Here is a 22,016-nt window from a genome sequence, read left to right on the forward strand (position 1 = left end):
TTTCTTTGTCATTTGTTTTTTAAGTTAAGTTGTTCATGGAAAAACATAAATATTAGATTGGAGAAAGTCTGTGAAACACAGATAGATGGATAGATAGATAGATAGATAAATAGATAGATAGATAGATAGATAGATAGATAGATAGATAGATAGATAGATAGATAGATAGATAGATAGATAGATAGATAGATAGATAGATAGATATATAGATAGATATTTTCATTTAATTTTAATAATTATTTAAACAAAAACTACATGTTAGTATGATGTAAGCTAAAAAATGGACAGTTTAAATATTAAGAGCTAAAATATAGGCTATTTGATCTGAGTTTATACATTTTGGCATTTACCTTAAATTGAATTTAATTTCATTTCTTCTTAAAATTTATTTTCATTTTTTCTTTAATTTTATGTTTAGTTTCTCTCCATTTTCTCCAAGCGCTTGTTCGGAAAGTGCGGCTCTCAACACACAGATAGGTAAATAAACGCGAATCTCTCTGTTCCTTGTGACCATAGCAAAGGTTGTGAGCAGCATGGTGCTAAGTTGACGAGAACGAAATCAAAATGAATTGGCCATGCAGAGGAATAACAACTTGTTTATCTCACAGTCAAGACAGGCACCAGAAATAACGTACATGATCATCTCTGAGACTAACGTTGCATCGAGACTAAAATGAATTCATGACGGTAAGACAAAACTGACTTCCACTGTGTACGGAATGAACTTAAGGAATAACATTAAAGTGATCGCAACTCGCAAAATATACTTTTAAATTCAAACCAAAAAAATATTTATTCAAAATTTGTGTCAGAATTGACGAATGAGTGAGACAGCTGAGGTTCATAAAAATTCTGTCATGTTCAAATGTCATGTTCTCTCTAAACTGTTTTCTTCCCTCTTATCTTTCTTCACAAAAGAAGGTGTTGGGATGACAGTCTCAGTCTCCATACACTGTCATTGAATGGGGAATAAAATTGTTTGCTGATCTATACTTTTAGCTTTAGTAAATTTCTCAATATCCAAATAATATGACTTATATGGAATTTATTTATTCAGCCTCTGTTTTGCAGGTCAAACTCCTAATATGATCACCATAATGATTTCATCATTTGTGCTGCTCCAAAGGAGAAGCCTGTCACAACTAAACAAGCCATTATCTAGTTGGCACCTGTATTGATGTGAATGCTATCTTGATGGAGATGGAGGAGGAAGGCTCATCTACAAAGGGCTGGAATGCCAAAACATCTAGTCCTCAGTTTGAGGATGAGAGACCTCTTTTCCACAGTAACCAGTCACCTCTAGGTACTTCTGAGCCATTTCTACTGCCAGGAATTGACGTAAAAGTTCCATACACAATCAATCGATATTTACGAGACTATCAGAGAGAGGGCATTCGATTCATCTATCGTAACTATGCCAAATCCAGAGGATGCATCTTGGGTGATGACATGGGTCTTGGAAAGACTGTTCAGGTAAATGCATGCATATCTACATATTACAATGTATAGAACAAACCCTGTAAGGACTGCTCATTTTTTCCTCTTTCCTTTGTTTTTTTTTTAGGTCATCGGCTTCCTAGCTGCAGTTTTGCAGAAAACTGGTACATGGAAAGACGTTGAAAACAACAGGCCACAGTTTTTGCTGTCACAGAAACCATCAGAACAAGTTCAGAAGGTAAGTGCCATGGACATGGTTTGGGTTGACAAAAGTAGCGAGGACTCAAATGCAGAGTGATAGGCTTTATAAGAACTGGACTTGGCAGGAAAAGGAAACATGAGGGTAGCTTACACGAAGAACCAGCCCAGGACTGATAACTGATAAGGAGAATACATAGGGAAGCAAACAAAAGAGGGCAATGGGGGAAGGCAGGTGGGGCAAATTAACCAATAATCAGGTAACAATATGGCATGCATGGCACATATGGCATAAGGAAACATACATGACAAGCCATGTGCTCACACCAAACATGACTAAAACACAAGCACATGGCCATTAAAACAAATTACAAGCCATGTGCTAATACAAAACAAGAGACATGAATGCAGCCAATGAGAACACTCATAAGCCACGTGTTCACACAAAACATGACAACATGAAACAGGGCACACAGACAAGGCAAAACAGGAGTTTCAGGGCAATGTCACAATACCAAGAAATAGAATAGACAGAAGTGACAGAACCCTGGCCTTTAGTAGTAGGCTATTATTTGTTTGACTCTTTTCAGGTTTTCCTCATTGTGGCTCCACTCTCTGTCCTCTACAACTGGAAAGATGAGTTAGACACTTGGGGTCATTTTAGAGTTGTGGTCGTGCACGGTGTGAGGAAGGATGAAGAACTGGCACGTGTGCAGAGAGGAAGATGTGAGATTGCTCTTACTACTTATGAGACCCTCAGACTCTGTTTGGACGAGTTTAACAGGTATATTGTTCACACTGAGTTCAGTTTGTTTTATGTTTTTTGTTTTGTATATAAACTTAACCGTTCAAAAGTCTAGGGTCGGTAAGATCTTTTTTTTACAGTTACACTTAATTTTAAGGTGTCTTTGTTAAACTGTTAAGTACAATACGTTTAAGTACTGAACTAATTAAGTAACTACATGCACTTACTATAGGGTTAAGATTTGGGTTTAGTTTGGTTTAGGGTTAGTTGCTTGTAATTATGCATAATTTATAGTTATTTATTACTATAGTAACTACATGCAGTAAAAACTACATAAAGTAAAAAGTAAAAAAAAAAAATTTTGAATATATTTTAAAATGTATTTTATTCCTGGGAAATCATTGTAAAATGCTTATTTGGTGCTCAAAAAAACGTTTCTTATTTCTAATATCAATGTATCAAGGTTGAAGAAACTTGTGCCGCTTAATATTTTTATGGAAACATGATACATTTTTTCAGGATTCATTAATGAATAGAAACGTACTCGGTTACTAACGTAACCTCGGTTCTCTCTAGAAGAGGGAATGAGTGCTGCGTAATATCTTTCGCTGGGGAAAACCTCTTTTCCACGAGATATTGAAGCCAAAAATTATCTTATTTTTTTTAAATTAATGTAAAACATGTTGCGGCAGCATGCAGACATAGGCAAGGTGGCCCGCGTGCCTATTGGCTGTCCTGCGGCAACCTATCAAGAGAGGCCTATCGTAAGAAATTACGCAGTACGAGAAAACCTCTCTAAAGAGAACTTCTAAAGAACAGCATTTACAGTATAGAAATATTTTTTAACATTTTAACGTCACTTTCGATCACTTGAATGTCATTGCCAAATACAAAAGAATCTTACTGTCTCAAAACTTTTGCATGGTATTCAGTTATATTGTGTATATTTCAAAATGTTTACTGGTCAAAATGATTATTTCCTATCATATTTAAACATTCATTGTACAGTTAATGGGTCAGTGTAGTTTTCAACATATGTCCTTTTCTGCTTTTCTTTAATGATTTAATGATTACTCATCTTTTTCATATTACACAATGCAATGTTTGATTTTGTACAGCATTGATTGGGCTTCCGTTATCGTTGATGAAGCTCACAAAATAAAGAACCACAGGTCCCAGATCACTCAGGCCATGAAGGAGATGAGATGTAAAGTGAGGGTTGGACTGACAGGAACAGTTCTTCAGAACAACCTTGAGGAGCTGTGGTGTGTTATGGACTGGTGAGAAAGCACCACTGATTTTAACCCCGGTGGAGGTACTTGAGCTCCATTTTGACTTGGATGCTTTTGTAGACGGTTTACTGGGGTTTGAAACACAAGTTGTATATTTGTGTGCCTTTATACTACTAATGATAATGGTAGTATATGGTAATGATAATTGGTAATGATATCATTACTAATGGTAACGATAATTTCTCCATTCATTTGTTTAAAACACTTTCATGTCATAGGGCCATTCCTGGATGCCTGGGTTCCTTGGGAGGTTTTAAAAACAGGTTTTCGGACCCCATTGAGCAGGGGCAGAAGCACACTGTGACAAAAAGAGGTCTAGCAGAAGGCCGTAAAGCAGTTCAGGAACTTGCCAAAAAACTCTCACATTGGTTCCTCAGGAGAACAAAGGCCATTATCAGTGACCAGCTACCTAAGAAAGATGATCGAGTGAGTTATTTCAAGTCAAAGAAACCAACTGATTTTAAATGATATCATAGTACATGCTCTGATCTGCACTCATTCTGGTCTTGTCCCTCTCCAGGTTGTCTATTGCTCACTGACAGACTTCCAGCGGACGGTGTACCGAGCAGTGCTGGATACAGATGATGTGAACCTACTGTTGCTGAGCTCAGGAAAGTGTCGCTGTGGCAGTGGCCGTCTACGGAAGAAGTGCTGCTACAAACTGAACGCAGATGGTGTGCCGATCAGAAACCTGTACTTTAGTTATCTGGCTATACTTAGAAAGGTTGCAAATCATGTTGCACTACTGCAGTCCAAAGAAGGAACCAGCAAAAAACAGGTTAGTAATTGGGTGTAGTGGGAATAGTGAGGGATTGTTGTCATGTACACTACCGTTCAAAAGTTTGGGGTCTATAAGATTTGGAATGTTTTTGAAATGCAGTATAATAATAATAGTGTGAAATATTATTACAATTCAAAACAACTGTTTTCTATTTTAATTAGGGCTGTCAGTTCAATTCGTTATTAACGGCGTTAACACAACCATTTTAATGCCGTCAATTTTTTATCGCGCGATTAACATTCTTTTTGGCCTAGCAAACTGTAGTTTTTTCCACATGCTTTTGCAACAGAACGCGGCATGCGCACTGCACTATGAAACCATTCATTTCAATGGTTTCCGCCGCGCGAGGATGTTTTGTTGCTTCATCGACCAAAGCCCAAGAGGATCTAGCTAGACCAGAAACTAAACAACAGGCACGCCGCACACTTGTTTGGGCTTGTGAGCCGGCCAAATAGTTGGTTGATGTTACGTTTTGAGTGGATGACGAGTGTGAGACGCCTAAATGGATGCCAATAAGATTCTGAATGGAAAGTTTACTTTTAGTCCCTGTTTACACGAGAACGCTCGCGGGTGAAAACGTAAAAATATTTTATCGGATGTGCCTTTCGTTTACACGGCGACGGCGTTTTTGGGGCTTAAAAACGCAAAAAAGTTTCCACCCTCCAGAGTGGAAGTCTTTAAAACGCTCCCCCGCCGCGTTCCTGTGTAAATGGTAAAAACGCAAAGGTCTGCTTGACAGTGAAGGTTGAACGCAGGCGCGCAGGCTTAGTGTTGTTGTAGTATGCACTCTTAGCCGCTTTGAGTGCATACTACATTGAATTTCACAGACTTTTCCATCACCATCTGCACGCGGATTTCACACCCAAAACGCTCGTCTAAACGCAGAATAAAAAGTGATAACGCAACGCCACTTTTGCGTTTTCTCTTCAGAATCGTTTCCGTGTAAGCATAGCCTTAAAAAGTTGCCAAATGGTTCCAATGACAAGACCAAAGTGATCTGTGTGTTTTGTCGTAATGAACTGAGCTATCATCATCGCAGCAGGTCCTGAAATAACACTTGATGATGGCCAAGCACTCACACACAGCTGATGCGAATTCTCCGCCCCGTCGTCAATATCAGTACCTTGTCATGATTTCTTTCACCCTTTTATTGATAAACAGTGTTACATTGTGTGAGAGATTATTTGCTCCAAGTGAGAATGTTAATGTGAAATTGAACACTGTATATGCTAATGTTGTTAAAAAAAATAACATTAAAAAATAATGGGAGAAAAAGAAATCTAGAGACATTTAGAATAGATAAAAATGTGCGATAAATCGCGAGTTAACTATGGCATTAATGCGATTAATCACAATTAAATATTTTAATCGTTTGACAGCACTAATTTAATATATTTTAAAATATAATTTATTCTTGTAATGGGAATGCTGAATTTCCAGCAGCCATTACTTCAGTCTTCAGTGTCATGTGATCATTCAGAAGTCATTTTAATATGCTGATTTGCTGCTCTTATTATCAGTGTGTATATCAGTACAACTGGTCTGTTAGGACAGATTTGAGGTCTGATTGAATATAATTTAGAATGGCTCAAATGGACTTGGTCCATCAAGAACAGATTGTGTTTATCATCATCCTTTATATTTCTGTAAATATTTTTGCAATTTTTCCAGGAAAAATATGTGACCGCCATTTGCGAACAAGTTTTTAAAAAATTTCCAGATTTCACAGAGAGGTGCAAACAAGCAGCATTTGAAGCAATGTCTGACCCCATGTACAGTGGAAAAATGAAGGTGAGGCATTTTTCCTATTGATCAAGAACCAGATTTTGAATTATTTCACAAAATTATTGTACCGGTATATAGGCTAAACTATAAATTCTGGTGGACCAAGACGTGGTCACCAGGTAACTCAATCGATTCGTTCAAAATACTGTTTGGGCTTTTTTTCATTTTAGATTTTTACTTGCCCAGTCAACATTCATTTTCATTGACTCACTCCACCACAGAAGAGAATGATCGATTTTTATTTTTAACAATGCAATTTTATATTTGCTAGAATATGTTCATGTAAATTTTTCTTTCTGTTTATTATAAATATTATTTTTCTCTACAAAATGCTGAAAATGACATAATTATAATTTAACTCTATAACTTCATAAACACACTTTTGCTGGCCTGCATATGATGGAAAAAATTTTAAAAAAATTTTGCAGTTTTTTTTTCAGCATATTATCTTGGTGACATATCAGCCGAATTTCCCCAAAAAATATTTAATACGTTGTTTTAATTTTGCAAGACATAAAAATGTATGAGATAAATATATCCCTTCCTCATTGTTGAGCCCTGACTGTAAAAGTATGTTGAGTTGCATATTACAGTTATTAGAATCAGGAGTGCCCACATCATCAAACTGCGCAGGATATCTTCATTTGCAGTCTATTCCAGATTTTTCTCTGGCAATATGGAGATTAATAAACCCTCTTGTGGCTAGCTCTGGCCCTGAGCTGTCTTCCCTCAGAGGCTGTGGATACACTTCCTTGAGAAATAACAAGGACAGTATTTAACATTTCTTCAGGCCTTCCTTTCAAAGGTTTCCCCCTCCCTTTAGCCGGAGCATCTTGAGGGTGCTGTTATTGGCAGATGCTGAGTTACTGGCATCCTCACAAGAATGGCCGCTGGTTTCTAAAACTTCAGCAATAGAAAGAAAAGACACAGCCTGCTCTGTTAATCTCTACCCAGTGGCCACTGACTGACGTGTTATTTCTCATTACGATTTAAATAAAAAACTTTGTGTGTTTTTGCGTGTTAAGCAAGATTGTCTTTGCTCCCATCATCATCTTGAAAAGCGTGTCCTGTTTTTCTTCCTGTTTCAGGTTCTGCAAAAGCTACTAAATCACTTTATCGCGAAGAAAGACAAAGTTCTACTCTTCTCTCTTTCCACCAAGGTGAGGTGGTTATAAAAAGTTTGCTATGCTATTTACAATTTTTTTTCCTATGTATATTAAAACTGTTTAAATATATGGTGATTGTGAATGTGATTTCACCAAGTGCAACATGTTCCTGAAACAACATTTCAATCATACAATCAAATTTGAGGGACAAGTTTACAGTTTGTCAAGATTAGGCTTACAACCAGGGTTAAGTTCTTCTACATCAGTGTTCACTGTTCACTCATCATTTCCCTCTGATTTTAGGGATAACTTATGAGTAAGGTTAGGGATAGGCGTATTGATTGGGTTTTGTCTACATTTTTGGACAGGAATCAAATTAGTTTTAATCCAGGAACATGTCTTGCTTAGTAAAATCATTTATATTTACTATGTTACTATTAACATAGTTACTATGGTAGAACAAGCGGAAACCAGGGATAACGTGGATATTAAGTCATTGACAGGTGACAATGACCAGGGATGAGCCATTATTAAAAATCTTTGGGAACTTTTGGGATATTGGAAGTACACAACTGCAGGAAATATATATTGTGCAGTGTGCAAGTGATTTTTGGATATTTTATTATAAAAAATCGTACATATTGTACCTTTTAATATGTTGCCTTGTGAAGAGATGATCGACGATATTCGCTTCACCTCGCTCTGACTGGTCATAATGTTTTGGCTCATCAGTGTATATAGTTTATGTAATTGTGAATCTTTATTGAAAAATAGAATTGCAATTAATTTGAATTGATTGACAGACATTAATAATTTTATTAAATATGAATCAGGTTAAATAATCCTTTCTTTATACTTTCACAGCTGTTAGACGTTCTGGAAAGCTATTGTATGGCCGAAGGTCTGGAGTACCACAGACTGGATGGAAACACCAAGTCTAAGGACCGAGTTAAGATAGTGAGAGAGTTCAACAGCTCTCGAGATGTCAACCTGTGTCTGGTGTCTACTTTGTGAGTGTGGCCTCAAAAGCTATTATGTTCCGTTATGCCTGTTATTTACAAGATCTCCCAAAATTTATGACATCTCGACAGTCTAATTTACAATGATTTTGATCTTCATGCTTCTTCTGTAGGGCGGGTGGACTTGGCCTTAACTTCATCGGAGCGAATGTTGTCATTTTGTTTGATCCAACATGGAATCCTGCCAATGATCTTCAGGCTATTGACAGGTGAGCAAATAAAAGGGAAATATTCATATGATTAGGTATTTGCATTTGAGTATTAAATATTGACAAACATTCTTAAAATTCTTCAATGCTAACGTTCAAAGGTTTGAATTTTAAAAAAAAATGTAATCTGCAAATCAGCATTTTAGAATAATTTCTGAAGGATTATGTGACGCTGAAGGATGGAGTAATGGCTGCCGAATATTCAGTTTAATCATGACACTATTAAATAGTGTTAGATTTTGCTGTATTTGGCTGAGCAGTGGTTTGGGTGGCTCGCCAATGTATTAGATTTCGCCAATACATAAAATAAGTAAGTAAGTTAATAAGTAAGCATTCAGTTTCTATGGGCCATTTGGTTCACACCTTTACAGACACAGATAGAGTTGATTACATCTAAGGCAGAGTCACAATGTAAATTAATCTGATGACTGAAAATACAAAATCTTACCATAGAAATAAAATGTAAATTGTAATAAATTCACTATGTTACTGTTTTAGTCAAGTCACCTTTATTTATATAGTGCTTTTTACATTACAAATGGTATCAAAGCTCCATCACAGTGATAACATGAAAATAATACAACAAAGTTTGTTTCTAGAAGAAAATTGTGTCAACATCTACCTTATGTAAGGCAGATCAATAAAGGCAGATCAATTTGACAGAGACTACTTTCAAAAACATGAAAAAAATCTTACTGACCCTACATTTTTGAACAGTAGTTTACATGCAGGTTGTATGAAATTTATCAAGCTCCCAATAAGACTTGTGTGAATCCTATTTCAATTTACAGGGCGTATCGTATTGGCCAGTGCAGGGATGTGACCGTTTTTAGACTCATCTCTTTAGGAACGGTAGAGGAGATCATATACTTGCGCCAGATTTACAAACAGGTATGTATTTCAGCAAAGGTGTACGAAGATATCATTCCTATTCAGTTTAACAGTAATTTGCGGTTGTGAGCATTTTTAGTTTTAGCTCCCTTGTCATTACACCTAATACATATGAATACACTGAAAGTATGTAAAATGTATTGAGACTTTCTCTCCTTCATTGCTTGACAGCAACTTCAGCTGTCAGTGATTGGCCAGGAGAATGCTAGACGCTACTTTGAGGCGGTTCAAGGTACTGACAGCAAGGCAGGGGAGCTGTTTGGGACCCGAAACCTTTTCCGTCTGCAGACTGATGGCACCTGTCTTACCCATCGCATCCTAGAGGTAAAACTAAACGTCCAAAATCCGCATCCATATATATGAATATTTGATATATGTTATAATGTTCAGTTTTCCAGCCTTAGTGAAATTAGATTTTTACGGGCACATCATGAACTTGTAATTCAGAGGTTCTGACGAGCATGTGGAAACTATCTACAGAGTTTTACTGTCTGTAAGGGCCCAGCTGATCATACATATCCCTAATGACATGCCTTTAATGAACTGTTTATATGAAATGAATTCCTTCTCATTGACATGATGGGAATCGCGTGTTTGGCTTACAGAGGGAGGGCCAAGTGGAGGTGGGAATCATGACGGCCAGAACTCAAGCTCTGGACGAGAGGATGGAGGAGCCAGTGAGTACCCACCCTGTCACAGACCCGTGACTGAAACGCTTCCCTTTCCCACCCATCCCTCCCCTCCCCATCATTTGTCTGTTCCCACGGCATGACGAGCGAACACATGGTCGTAATCAACCCCCTCTGAAGCCCAGTGGTGAAGACCACACAGAATCATACTATCTATACCGCATTTATTTACTCAGCAGAGGCCTTATCTAATTGTTCTGCTGGAAAGAACCTCACACATTGATTTTCTGAAGAGGATGGGCACTGACTAACCGTGTCGGCTTGTTAAAATCAATGTTTTGCTAAAAACTGGATGTCGCTATCATTAAAGTGTGGTAATGTTGTATGTAATGTGTTTTAGATGTTATCCATTAAGAAACTGTAATAGACATGATTGGTGTGAAATATAAGTTTAGCTAAAGGATAACGCTTCCTTGGTTGAGAGCAGAGTTCAGTTTTTTTTTTTAAGAATTGCAGTTGTTTTGTTTGTTTCTTTTCTTGTCATTATTTGACAGCCATTAATTTATTTTATCACATGCAGTTTAGATCACTACTCTGTAAAGAATTATATGATCAATGAGCTATGACAACATATGCTTTTACATATTGCTTAACTCAATTTTCAACTTTTTTATGTTATACAAGATGCAACCAATTTTAAGTCAGTTTAATGTAATTTAAGTTTAAATTACTTTAAAGGGTTAGTTCACCCAAAAATGAAAATTATGTCATTAATGACTCACCCTCATGCCGTTCCAAGCCCGTAAGACCTCCTTGTCCAGAAAGGAAATAAACACATCATCAAAGACACATATTTTTGGTCCAAAAATAACAAAAACTGCAACTTTATTAAACATTGTATTGTCTTCCGGTTCTGTCCGCAGTGACGCTGCTGACTTGTTCTCTGGTAACCTATAACCAGAGAACACGTCATCAGCGTCTTACGTCACCAGCGTCACTGCGGCCTCATGAACGCAGAACCGGAAGACAATACAATGCTGAATAAAGTCGTAGTTTTTGTTATTTTTGGACCAAAATGTATTTTCGATGCTTCAAAACATTCTAACTAACCCACTGAAGTCACATGGACTACTTTGATGATGTCTTTATTTCCTTTCTGGACAAGGACAGTATACCGTAAATACATTTTCAATGGAGGGACAGAAAGCTCTCAAACTAAATCTAAAGTATCTTAAACTGTGTTCCGAAGATGAACGGAGATCTTACGGGCTTGGAACGACATGAGGGTGAGTCATTAATGACATAATTTTCATTATTTGGGTGAACTAACCTTTTAACATCCAAGTTGATAGTACTTAAAAATTTAAGGCAGCAACTTTTTTTTTCTTTTACAGATTGAATGTATCATTGTTTGGAGATTCAGCATTTCTTGTAATAGCAGGAAACAAGTAGTATATTGGCATATTGTGAATATTTTATATACATATATATATATATATATATATATATATATATATTTATAAACACCCCTAAAACAAAATATCTTTTTCATAAAACTAAAAAACCATCTTGATTTACCTCAGGATCCCCGGTCAGCAGATGCTGCTACTGAGCGAACAGGTGGATCAGCAGGCTCTGGGCTTAAAACCGCTGGGGTGTTGGACTTCAGCAGTGCAAGTGAGGATGAAGATCCCTGCTGCTCCAGGCCCTCAGAAACACACACAGGGGAGCAGACGGGAGCTGGTACTTCCTGTATTGGCAATATGGGCCTGTATAGTGTTCTCCAGAAACAAATGACTCAGAGAGGATTGCAGGAGACTGACAGTGAAGAGGACTTTAGTCAGAGTCAGGATGAGGATAACTATGAAAAACCCACCACGATTAAAGGACAAGCATCTAAGACACTGGATCTGTCCATTGAATCCGAGGAAGGGATGGATGATAAACCACAGAGAATATCAGAAGTGTCAGCAGACCTTGAGCTCCTTCCACCAAGATCACACAAACACAACAATGACAGCACAACTGGTGGCAAGAATCATGTTCACAAAAGGGTGAAGTTTGCAGATAAAAGATCTGAAGTTGATATTGAAAGTTTTTCTTCATCTGAAGATGAAGTGCCTCAGAAAAACGTGAGATGTATGAAGGGTCCGTCTCAGGAGAATAAGTCAACTCACAAGGACAACACTACACAAATGTCTTTTGGCAAAAAGAGTCGAAACGCATTAGGCTGTAACAAAACTCAATCCAGAGATGCAGGAAACACCGGAACTCTGGACTCATTGTTAGGTATAACTTGGAATATTTATCTGGATTTAAAATAATCTTGTATACTCAGTATCTTTATTTATGGTAACACTTTATTTTAATTTGATGTAGTTACATGTTACTACATGTACTTGCTATAGTAATAACTGTAAATTATGCATATTTAAAAGTAACTAAACCAAACCCTAACCTATAACCTAACTCTATAGTAAGTACATTTTTTAAATAAGTACAATGTAACTGTCACCTTAAAATAAAGTGTAGCCTTATTGATTTTTGACCAGTTATCATAAACATAATATATAATTAAATAATCCAAAAATAGATTTTACAAAAAACAACAACAACAACAAAACACATTTAAGAAAAACAACACACACACACACACACACACACACGTTGTGTTTCCATGTTTTATGAGCTCTTTCCATAGACACAATGATGTAATCCAAGACATAATCCATGAGCCAAAAAAAATGTCCCCAAAAGACAAGGATTTTAAATGGGGAACCTAGGGTTTACCAGGACACACAAAAATAAAAATAAATGAAAAGTGCACATAACATTAATTTAAAATAACTGAATAACAGTTAATAAATTAAAATGAAAATTTTAGACATTTTGAGAAGATTGGTTTCTTCATTAGGTTTTTGAGAAGATTGAAGTCATCTTGATTGTGTTCCAATTCTCTTTGTTCCAATCTACTTGAGTGTTTTGACTTCTCTGACAGGTGGACTTCAGCATGTGAGCTACACCCACTCGAATCAGAAGGTAGTGGGCTCCAGCAGAGCAGAAGACCGGCTGAGCCGTGCTGCCGTACGAGATGTGTTTGAACTCAACAAACACTCGCAGCTTCCTGCAAACCAGATTCTGGATTCATCAGAGGTTTCTACAAGTTTATATATTTATAATATTTATATTTAACAATTTATATACCGAACTCACTAAGAGTTGCCTCACTTTTTTGTGTGTGCTATTATTGTTTAATTAACTATCAAAACCATCTATCTTGGTAACATTTAAATGTTTTAGAAATATATATATATATATATAAATGAATATTATTTTTTTTAATTAAAATGTAATGTTTTTTTTTTAATAACTGTTGCACAAGTATTTGCTGTCGTTTAAATGACTTATTTCCACAAACCTAATGCTGTCAGAAATGACTGAATATAAAAATTTCTGTTTAGTGAGTGAATCAAATGTTGATTCAGTAACTGCTCTGATTCGGTGCATTCATTTGGTGAAAGATTTGTCAGACTGATTGAGACCAGTAACTTCTTTTTTTCTGAGTGATTTTTTAAAAGAACAGGCTCTTTTTTGAGTGGAATATGGATAGTTTAACTGAAAGATGTATTGTTTTCATATTATTTCATGGTGCTTTTTATCTCATTACTTTAAATTCAGAGTGTAAAAGCACACTTTAGCTGTGGCACAGGAGACTCAGTTCTGCAGTTCAGGAACCACTGCATGTGACAGAGCATTGGTTGGTTATTTTCTTTAAGATGTTGTGAAATAAAGGCAGTTCAGCTAGTTTGTCCTCAGGTGTTACATTTTGTGGTATAAATCCACTGCAGATACAGATCTACTACGTACCATTTTTTTAGCGTTCCACACAGCATAATGCCTACCGTATCGGTTATGGGGTTTTCAATTTTTTTTTAGATTTTTTGTAGATTCTATACTAGACTCACGATTTTTGGGTAAAGATTTGTTAAATAAGTCCAATTCTAACATACTTTGTATTTATTGTGTAACAGACGTCCACCCAGGCATCCGATCCCTTACTTGCAGATCACAGCGATGGAGGTCAGACACCGCTGGCATTTGGCAGACCCCACATGGAACATCCGGTCACCCACACCATCAAAACCTCTTACCACCAGAACGATGTCACTATCATAGTGGGCGAAACACCCAGTAGCATGTGCAGGTAACACTATTTTCTGCTCCAAATCCCTCGCTTTTCTCCCCGCACAAGATCTGACCAGCCGTCATCTCCACACAAAGCAAATAATTGTGTCAATTGGGCTAAAAACTCCTAATTGTGTCAATTTGGGCTAAAAACATTAGAACAGCAAGTCAGTGAGAGGAAATTCCTGGTAGCGCAGGGCTATGTGCCAGTTCTCCCCACAGCTATGGTGTGCTGCCCCCGCCTGGCCCCTGGGGCCGCAGGAGCAAGGGAAGACCACCCCGGAGCCCTCTCACCCACCCATTTCCCAAGTCTGGCCAAAGTAATAAGCAAAACCCCCTCTTTATTCTGCTTTTCTCCTCAGTACAATCTCACAAATGTACTGTTTGCTCATGTAATGGTGAAAACACACACTCACTAGTATATAAAATGTCTTTTTCTTGATGAATTGCTGTAATGGGATTCAACTCCACTCAGACACATACTTAAGGGTCTTGCTTCATAGATAGTTTTTGCTTTGAAACCACAAAGGGTGGCAACCATTAGAAGTTACGCCACAAGCAGCTTGTGAGCTCTTTCAGTTTCAAATTACTAAGTGGTTTTCCTTAAAGACCCTTACACTGAATTTTCTGGTTGTTGTTTTATGTTTTAAAATGGGGTTCATTGTTCAATTCATCTTAAAGGTATAGTTCACCCAAAAATAATAAAAATACTGTCATAATTTATGTACTCCTCTGCTTGTCATTCCAAATCTTTGACATTCTTCTCTTCTGCAGAACACAAATGAAGATATTTGGAAGAATGTTCCATTTCCCCCAAAAAAATATCATTTATGTTACACAGATGAACGAAAGTCATACAGGTTTGCAACAACATGAGGGCGAGTAAATGATGACCGAATTTTCATTTTTGGGTGAACTATCCCTTTAAGAGTGTGTTTCATGTCACGTGTTTTAGCATTAAGCAAATCTTGTGGTTCTTATTATGCTGTAACTTATGGGCTGTGGTCTTATGATATAATATACAGGCTGTCATAAACTTGCTCTCTGACTGTATTTTGCAATGCATGGAGTATAAAACGATCTCTTAGAATTTTATAATACACTACATTTTTTAAGTAAACTGCTTATTAATATTTCAAGTCCTATGTTGTGTGGTCTAACCATCTTGCAGAAACATTCAGAAAAAAAAAAATCCCAAAATAAAAAATGATATATATCTGAAATGATATATGAAGACCCTCCTGACCCTCGTGACTGTATATCTTAAAATATAAAAGATAATTTGACCTTTTTACTCCTCAAATACTTGATGTTAATTTTTTTTTTTTTTTTTACACCATATGAAACCAACAAGAAGACAAAGAGCATCTAACATCTTTAAGAATTTGGCACATGTGTATTAAACTAGATTTTTTTCTTTTCGGATTTATCATTGACCTGTATTAGTCCAATAATTGACTACAGATGATTTAGCCAAATAAAACACACTTAAAGCTTTGAAAATCATTTTGTATATAGTTGTGTCATTAAGGCCCTGTTTACTCCTGGTATTAAGATGTGTTTTGGTCTATCGGAATCACAAGTGGACTAAATACAGGTGTAAACGGGGTCTAAAACATTTTGAGCTTGTCCACTTTTGACCACTTCCAAAGGTAGTAGAAAACACATTTGACTTTTGCTTTTGTAGTGCAAACACTCGTGTGGTCGAATGCATTCGAAAAGCCCCAAAAGACCACGATGGATGGATGGATGGATGGATGGATGGATGGATAGATAGATTTTTTATTTGTCCTTGTGAAGAAATTTGTTTCCACCGTAGATGCGTACATAACACAAACACATAACATGTTAAATTATCGCCATATCATAATACAATCAAAAATAATTGCTGACATCACAAAACAAGTTAAAAAAAGAGCACAAGTGACGTATCAGTGGCCGAATTCCTATGTATTTAGAGCTTGTATAGATACAGGAACACAACTCTTACTATATCTGGCCTTTCTACACATCGGTAACCTATACCTTGGGCTAATACATGCATATTATGGGCAAGCGCACCAGCCAGAAGGGATTTAAACTTCATCAGCTGGAGACACAAGATCAAAAAACGTACCAAGCACTATGTTCTCTCACTATTCCTGATTTCTAACATGTACTCACCGCGTTCGGCGTGATCTTCTGGTTATCAGAGCACAAACAAAAGCTGCTGCTCTTCGTAGTTTTTCAATCATGTCTGGCTGTGTTCATATGTAAATTGCGTGAGCTTATTTCATCCATTAGATCGAAAGATTTGAAAAAAAAAAAAAAACCCACAGATTTACCTGTTCTAGACCATCTTCTAAAAAAATCAGGACAGAAGTGGTTGACAGTGATGTATTAAAACACCAGAGTATGTCTCTCGTCTACTTATGATGCGATCGACCAAATCCCATCTTAATGCCAGATGTAAACAGGGCCTAACATAAGTTGACTTGTGTCATTAAGATAATATTTTGTCTCGCAGACAGCAGTTGGAAGAAATGGCTCAGTTCTTTGGATTCGACACTGTGCGAGACTTTGCAGATGATATTCTGAAGAACGATTCAGAGCAGAGACTAAGCCGATTGCGAAGCTACTACAGCCAGGAGAGCCTTGAACTCAAGAACATCGCCGAAAAGACCTTTCCTAAACCCAACGTCGGGCTAAAGCCACCTACCTCACCGCCACCTTCTACAGCCAGACAAAGAACTACCTCAAAAAGAGCCCACCGAAAGTCCCCTCTTAAACCTCAAGTTGAGGTACCAACCCTCGAAGTTGAGGATCAAAGAGAACCGTCAAAGAAAAAGAGAGTGGATAAACCAGAAACCTCTGAGGTTCACGTTCACTGCAGTACAGACCTCACAAACAACAAAATGAAGATGTCCTCCCCAGACAAAGAACCATCATCAAGTTCTAGGCATCTTTCTCAAAGATGCAGTGCACCTGTAGAAGAAACTAAAACCAACATTATTGGTTCCTCACAACCTTTCAAGAACAAGAAATACACTTCACGGTCACTTTTAGTCTCCACGGATGATTGTGCTGCATCAGGCTCAACCCAGACCAGCGGCTCCTCCAAAATCACAGACCTTATAGGTGACACATCCATCCTCAATGACTTGTTCAAGTCAAAGAAGAAAACCGTAGACCAAACGAAGGATGTGAAAACATCCACATGCACAGAAAGAGCAAAAAGTAGAGGAAAAGACTTCTGGGACATTTTGAATGAGGGGAATGTGGAGAGCATTAACAAACTCACAGATCTGACTGAGGTCGAGAAGATCTGTAACAGCGTTAGTGTCTCTGCAAAGTTCAAGAGTAATGAGAAAACCGAAAGCTCGCAACTTTGGAAAAAAAATGAGAAATTTCTCTGGAAGCACTAGTTTTAAGGCTGCTCTTTTTTACGATAATTTACAATGTTATGTTTTATTGCAAGGATTTTTGAACAGGTTCGAACAGTTTTTTTTAAATTTATGATCACTTGTTTTTAATTTGTTTTAAATATTGAATTTATTAAAAAAAAGAGTTAGATTTTTCAGGATTCAGTACACTGTATAATTGCTTGGCAGTTTATATAATTATTATTTTATCTTGTTTTTTAATTGTATTAAAGTTCATGTTTTGAAGAAGGCACATATTTTAATTTTTTCCAATAAAAGTAAAATGTAGCTATTTGAAGACTCTTAAAGAAAAAAAATAAAAATAAAATAACATTGACAAAAGATGGTTCACTGGTGGTTTCATAACAGATTTGGGAAATTGGAAAAGGAATTGAATGTTTTATTTTAATATGCAGCTACTTAGTAAGATTAAAATATAAGAATAATGTGAATTTTTATTCATACTTGGTAAGAAAATTGTTGTCAAGAGCATGTGAGGTAGTTAAATGTTAATTGTTAGTTTTTTACTTGCCTGACATCGTCATACTCATATAGAGTGCCGACTGATGACGTCACTTTGTAGGACAACTCGAAAGCTAGCGGCGCTTGGGTTCCCTCGATCGAAAAGCTATGCATTTTCCCCATAGACTTTTGGAAAATCGCAAAAAATAAGATCTGTTTTTAACAAAGAGTTGTGACCCTTACACGTTTTGTTTATCAAGATAATCTTTACAAGTTAATCCAAAATTTATACATTTTGAAGCCCATATAAAGTTTTTAAAAAACACACGCAGACACAATAAAGTTTTAAAAAACGCAAGCAGGTTATAACTGTGTGTTCGATGTCATAGATGAAAATGTGAACATATTTAGAGGCTTTGTTTTATTTAGAGGCCCAGACCTTATTTCAGGCGATTTAGCAAAAACCCTTTTAAAAAATCCCATAGACTTTAGAGTGAGGGAACCGGGAGTGCTAAAATGCTAACTCACTTCCGCGTCATTACTTCGGCACTCTATTCTAGTCAGACTGTGAGTCTGATACTGCGCCGTAGGTCTTTGATTATGAGGCATGTTGTAACTGAACCAGGAAAAAAAAACCCTCTACACTCAATTGGATAGACCTACAACCAATCAGAGCAACGCAGTAAGTGACGTATGTTGAGCTACGCATAGTTGTCAACAGAACTCAACTGCACGTACGCTGGAAGTAGTTGTAAAATAATGAGTGTTGCTTCTTTTACTTGGTCCTCCATGAGTGCGACCAAAGGAGAAACCACAACAGTTTTCATTGCATCCCATCTTCTTGGCGACCATCGGAGCCAGCTGATAAATTAAACTTTTGCTGAATCCCCAACCCGATCTCACGACCAAGTCGTATGAATTCGACGAATGATTAAAAAGTGGCTAATTCGTAACAATTCATACGACCTCACTCGTACGAATTAATACGATTTTGCTAAATCGTACATATTTTACGAATTGACCAATTCGTATGAATTCGTACGAATGACCTACCCCTGACCCCGCCCCTAAACCTAACCATCACGTGGGTTTAGACAAATCGCACGAATTAGTACGAGTGAGGTCGTACGAATTAGTACGAATTAGACACTTTTTAATCATGCGTCAAATTCGTACGAATTGGTCGTGAGATAGTGTTGGAATCCCGTATAAAGGACGGCAAACATCTTTTCGATCGCCAAACGCTTTGATTGCAGTTCTCTGTCTTTTAAAACGCGCTGTCGATTTCTTTTACAACAGACGCGATAGCTGAATATATACATCTCAATTCTCAAGCTGTAATCAACTTTGAGGGAAACCAGTTGAACCCAACCGCTCTTTGATAGCGTGATGATTTACGTAACTGCGGATCATCTGTCCATCATTGTATAAAGCCCGCCCTGGTAATTTAAGTGGCCCGACGATTTCTGAACCGATCATAATTACTCCTCAATGGATCGAGTCCAGACCGAACTTCCCGACCAAAAAATGTTGTGGGCGGGGTTCGGGCTGGCATCCAAGCTAATATTTTACAGTATTTATATCAGAATTGGATACAGTGCAACATGTTCAACAAAAAAATCTTTTTCTTTTTTTGTTCCACCCACACAAAACTGTGCTTCTCATTTGGTTTCAGGCAGTTAAATGACTTAAATAGTTGGTGGTCTTGGACCTCAGACCAAAAAGTGGTGTAAATAGTTTTGAAGTGGTGTAATTGCTTTGACGAAGTGGCATGAATCTCTCTCGCCGCAGTCTCTCTTTCATGGAAGCTTAAGGCCGCTGCTACTTGTTTCATCTCATCTGCCATGTGTGTCATCTCATCTCAGCACCTGCATTAGTGGTGGCACACTGAGCGAAATGACACATGTGACCTGCAGCTGTTGTCTCACATCGCTCAGCTGTTGCACTTAGGTAAACAAGCGGGAACGGATAGGATTTTCACTCTTGGTCTTCTCTTAAATGCTGAAATTAGAAAGTGTTGATAGCTTTAATACAAACGAAGACAAGTTGGGGCTACAACAGGACACTCGAGACGGCCTCCAAACATCTGTGTGGTAGAACAAGGATGGCAAATTGTCATCACGAAACATTGTTCGAATGGTTGTTTCCAAAATACCTAAATTGTTTCCAAACTGGTCCTCAGTTTTTCTATTCCTAAAGATTATCTATAGGTAGGTACTGGAGGAAGTTTAGTTGTTTGTACTTGTAAGTAGGGGTGTTAAAATGTCACCGTGATCTGCTTTTGAAGAAATATCGTAGTATCGTGCTTTACAGTGTATTCTATCTGTTGCAGTTCTGGCAACTCTGTCCCAACATACTGTACAATGCAGCGTACATTCACATTGTGCCAGTGTGACTGTGTCCGTGCCGGTGTCTGTGTCTATAACTTAGTCTCATGTTACCAAGTCAAATTTAATTTTTTTTGCAGTGTCGTGTCGTAAATGGCACGGACATGTTCGTGCCGGTATCCACACCCCTGTCCATGTAGGTGTCTGTGCCGGTGTGTCCATGGTGTGTTGTGTTCATAAATGCTCACATTCGATTGCGTCTGGCACTTTGGAGAGGTGTTCTCTTCACAGATGAATCCCGGTTTTCACTGTACAGGGCAGATGGCAGACACTGTGTATGGCGTTGAGCGGTTTACTGGTGTCAACTTTGTGGATTTAGTGGGCCATGGTGGCGGTGGGGTTATGGTATAGGCAGGCGTATGTTATGGACAACAAACACGGGTTTGTTGTCCAAAAACCAAACATTTTATTGAGGGTATTTTGAGATACCGTGATGAGATTCTGAGGGCCATTGTTGTGCCATTCATCCACGACCATCACCTCATGTTGCAGGCAGCATGATAATGCATGGCCCCATGTTGTAAGGATCTGTAAGGATTATCTCGGCAAAGGGGAAGTGCTCACTAACAGATTTAGACAGATTTGAGAGAAATAGAATTTGTGTACATAGAAAAAGTCTTAGATCTTTGAGTTCAGCTCATGAAAAATGGGGGTGTTGCGTTATAATTTTATTCAGTGTTGTAAAACCAACATGAAATGAATTGTGATAAAATTGTGAATCGGTATTTAAAACACCGATACAGAAAAACTAGTACAGAAAATTCCTTCTTATTAACAGTACATTGTGCCCTATGTTTATAACTTTTCTTAGAGTGTGTCTAAATGTATAACTAAATATATTTAAGAAATAGACTAGCGCCCTGTGAACCGGAAGTTGCAAACGACTTTTCTCCAGTGTTGTGACATATTTCCGAGAGAAACGGAATACTAAATGAGGCAAAATAGTGGGCGTGGCTTTTTTTCCAACTAGCACCTGATTGGATCTAGAAAAATGGGTGTTTCATTCTGAAATGGAGGATGACGCAAGTTTACACACGCTGTCAATCAATGCTCACTCGGCGCTCGAAAAACACACAGCAGCTGTCAGTTGGAGGGGCGTGGTTATGGATGTTAAGGAGACACCCAAACCGTAAAGCCTACGTCATCGGGCAAGGTCCTCCAATGCAGAGGGGAGGGGCATTTTCAAAATTTGATTAAAGATTACAAAGCCAAAAAATTTTTTTGTGTGGATTGACTTGCATGTATGAATTGTTCACCACAAAATGATCAATTTAGGCAAACAAAGTAAGTATGGTCAATTTTGATTTCATGGGGACTTTAATAGTTTGGGGTTAATACGATTAATAATTTGTATTTAGCAAGAATGCCTTAAATTAGACAGTAAAGATTTCGATTCCAAATAAATGCTCTTTCAAACTTTCTATTTATGAAAGAATGAAAAAATGGTCAACATTATAAACGTTGATAATAATAAATGTTTCTTGAGTAC

General features: G+C 37.4%; 1 protein-coding gene across 3 annotated transcripts; it reads left to right on the forward strand.

The window, feature by feature from the left end:
* The first annotated feature begins 476 nt into the window (after positions 1 to 476).
* On the forward strand, positions 477 to 18,016 carry ercc6l2 (ERCC excision repair 6 like 2). 3 transcript variants are annotated; one of them, XM_039679997.2, is made up of 18 exons: positions 477 to 687; positions 1,058 to 1,473; positions 1,565 to 1,675; positions 2,226 to 2,419; positions 3,499 to 3,660; positions 3,891 to 4,098; positions 4,193 to 4,450; positions 6,125 to 6,244; positions 7,327 to 7,398; positions 8,209 to 8,354; positions 8,477 to 8,572; positions 9,364 to 9,463; positions 9,635 to 9,787; positions 10,069 to 10,140; positions 11,676 to 12,381; positions 13,091 to 13,245; positions 14,124 to 14,296; positions 16,784 to 18,016. In XM_039679997.2, exons 2-18 carry the CDS (start codon positions 1,195 to 1,197, stop codon positions 17,679 to 17,681), a joined length of 3,903 nt encoding a protein of 1,300 aa, XP_039535931.2. In that variant the 5' UTR covers positions 477 to 687; positions 1,058 to 1,194; the 3' UTR covers positions 17,682 to 18,016. The 3 variants fall into 3 exon arrangements, with proteins under 3 accessions (XP_039535931.2, XP_039535924.2, XP_039535916.2); XM_039679990.2 differs by having other exon boundaries at positions 1,072 to 1,473; XM_039679982.2 differs by having other exon boundaries at positions 477 to 1,473.
* The last annotated feature ends 4,000 nt before the right edge of the window (positions 18,017 to 22,016 follow it).

The sequence above is a fragment of the Pimephales promelas genome, chromosome 14, assembly GCF_988280905.1.
Source record: "Pimephales promelas chromosome 14, fPimPro1.hap1.1, whole genome shotgun sequence".
Lineage (NCBI taxonomy): Eukaryota > Metazoa > Chordata > Actinopteri > Cypriniformes > Leuciscidae > Pimephales > Pimephales promelas.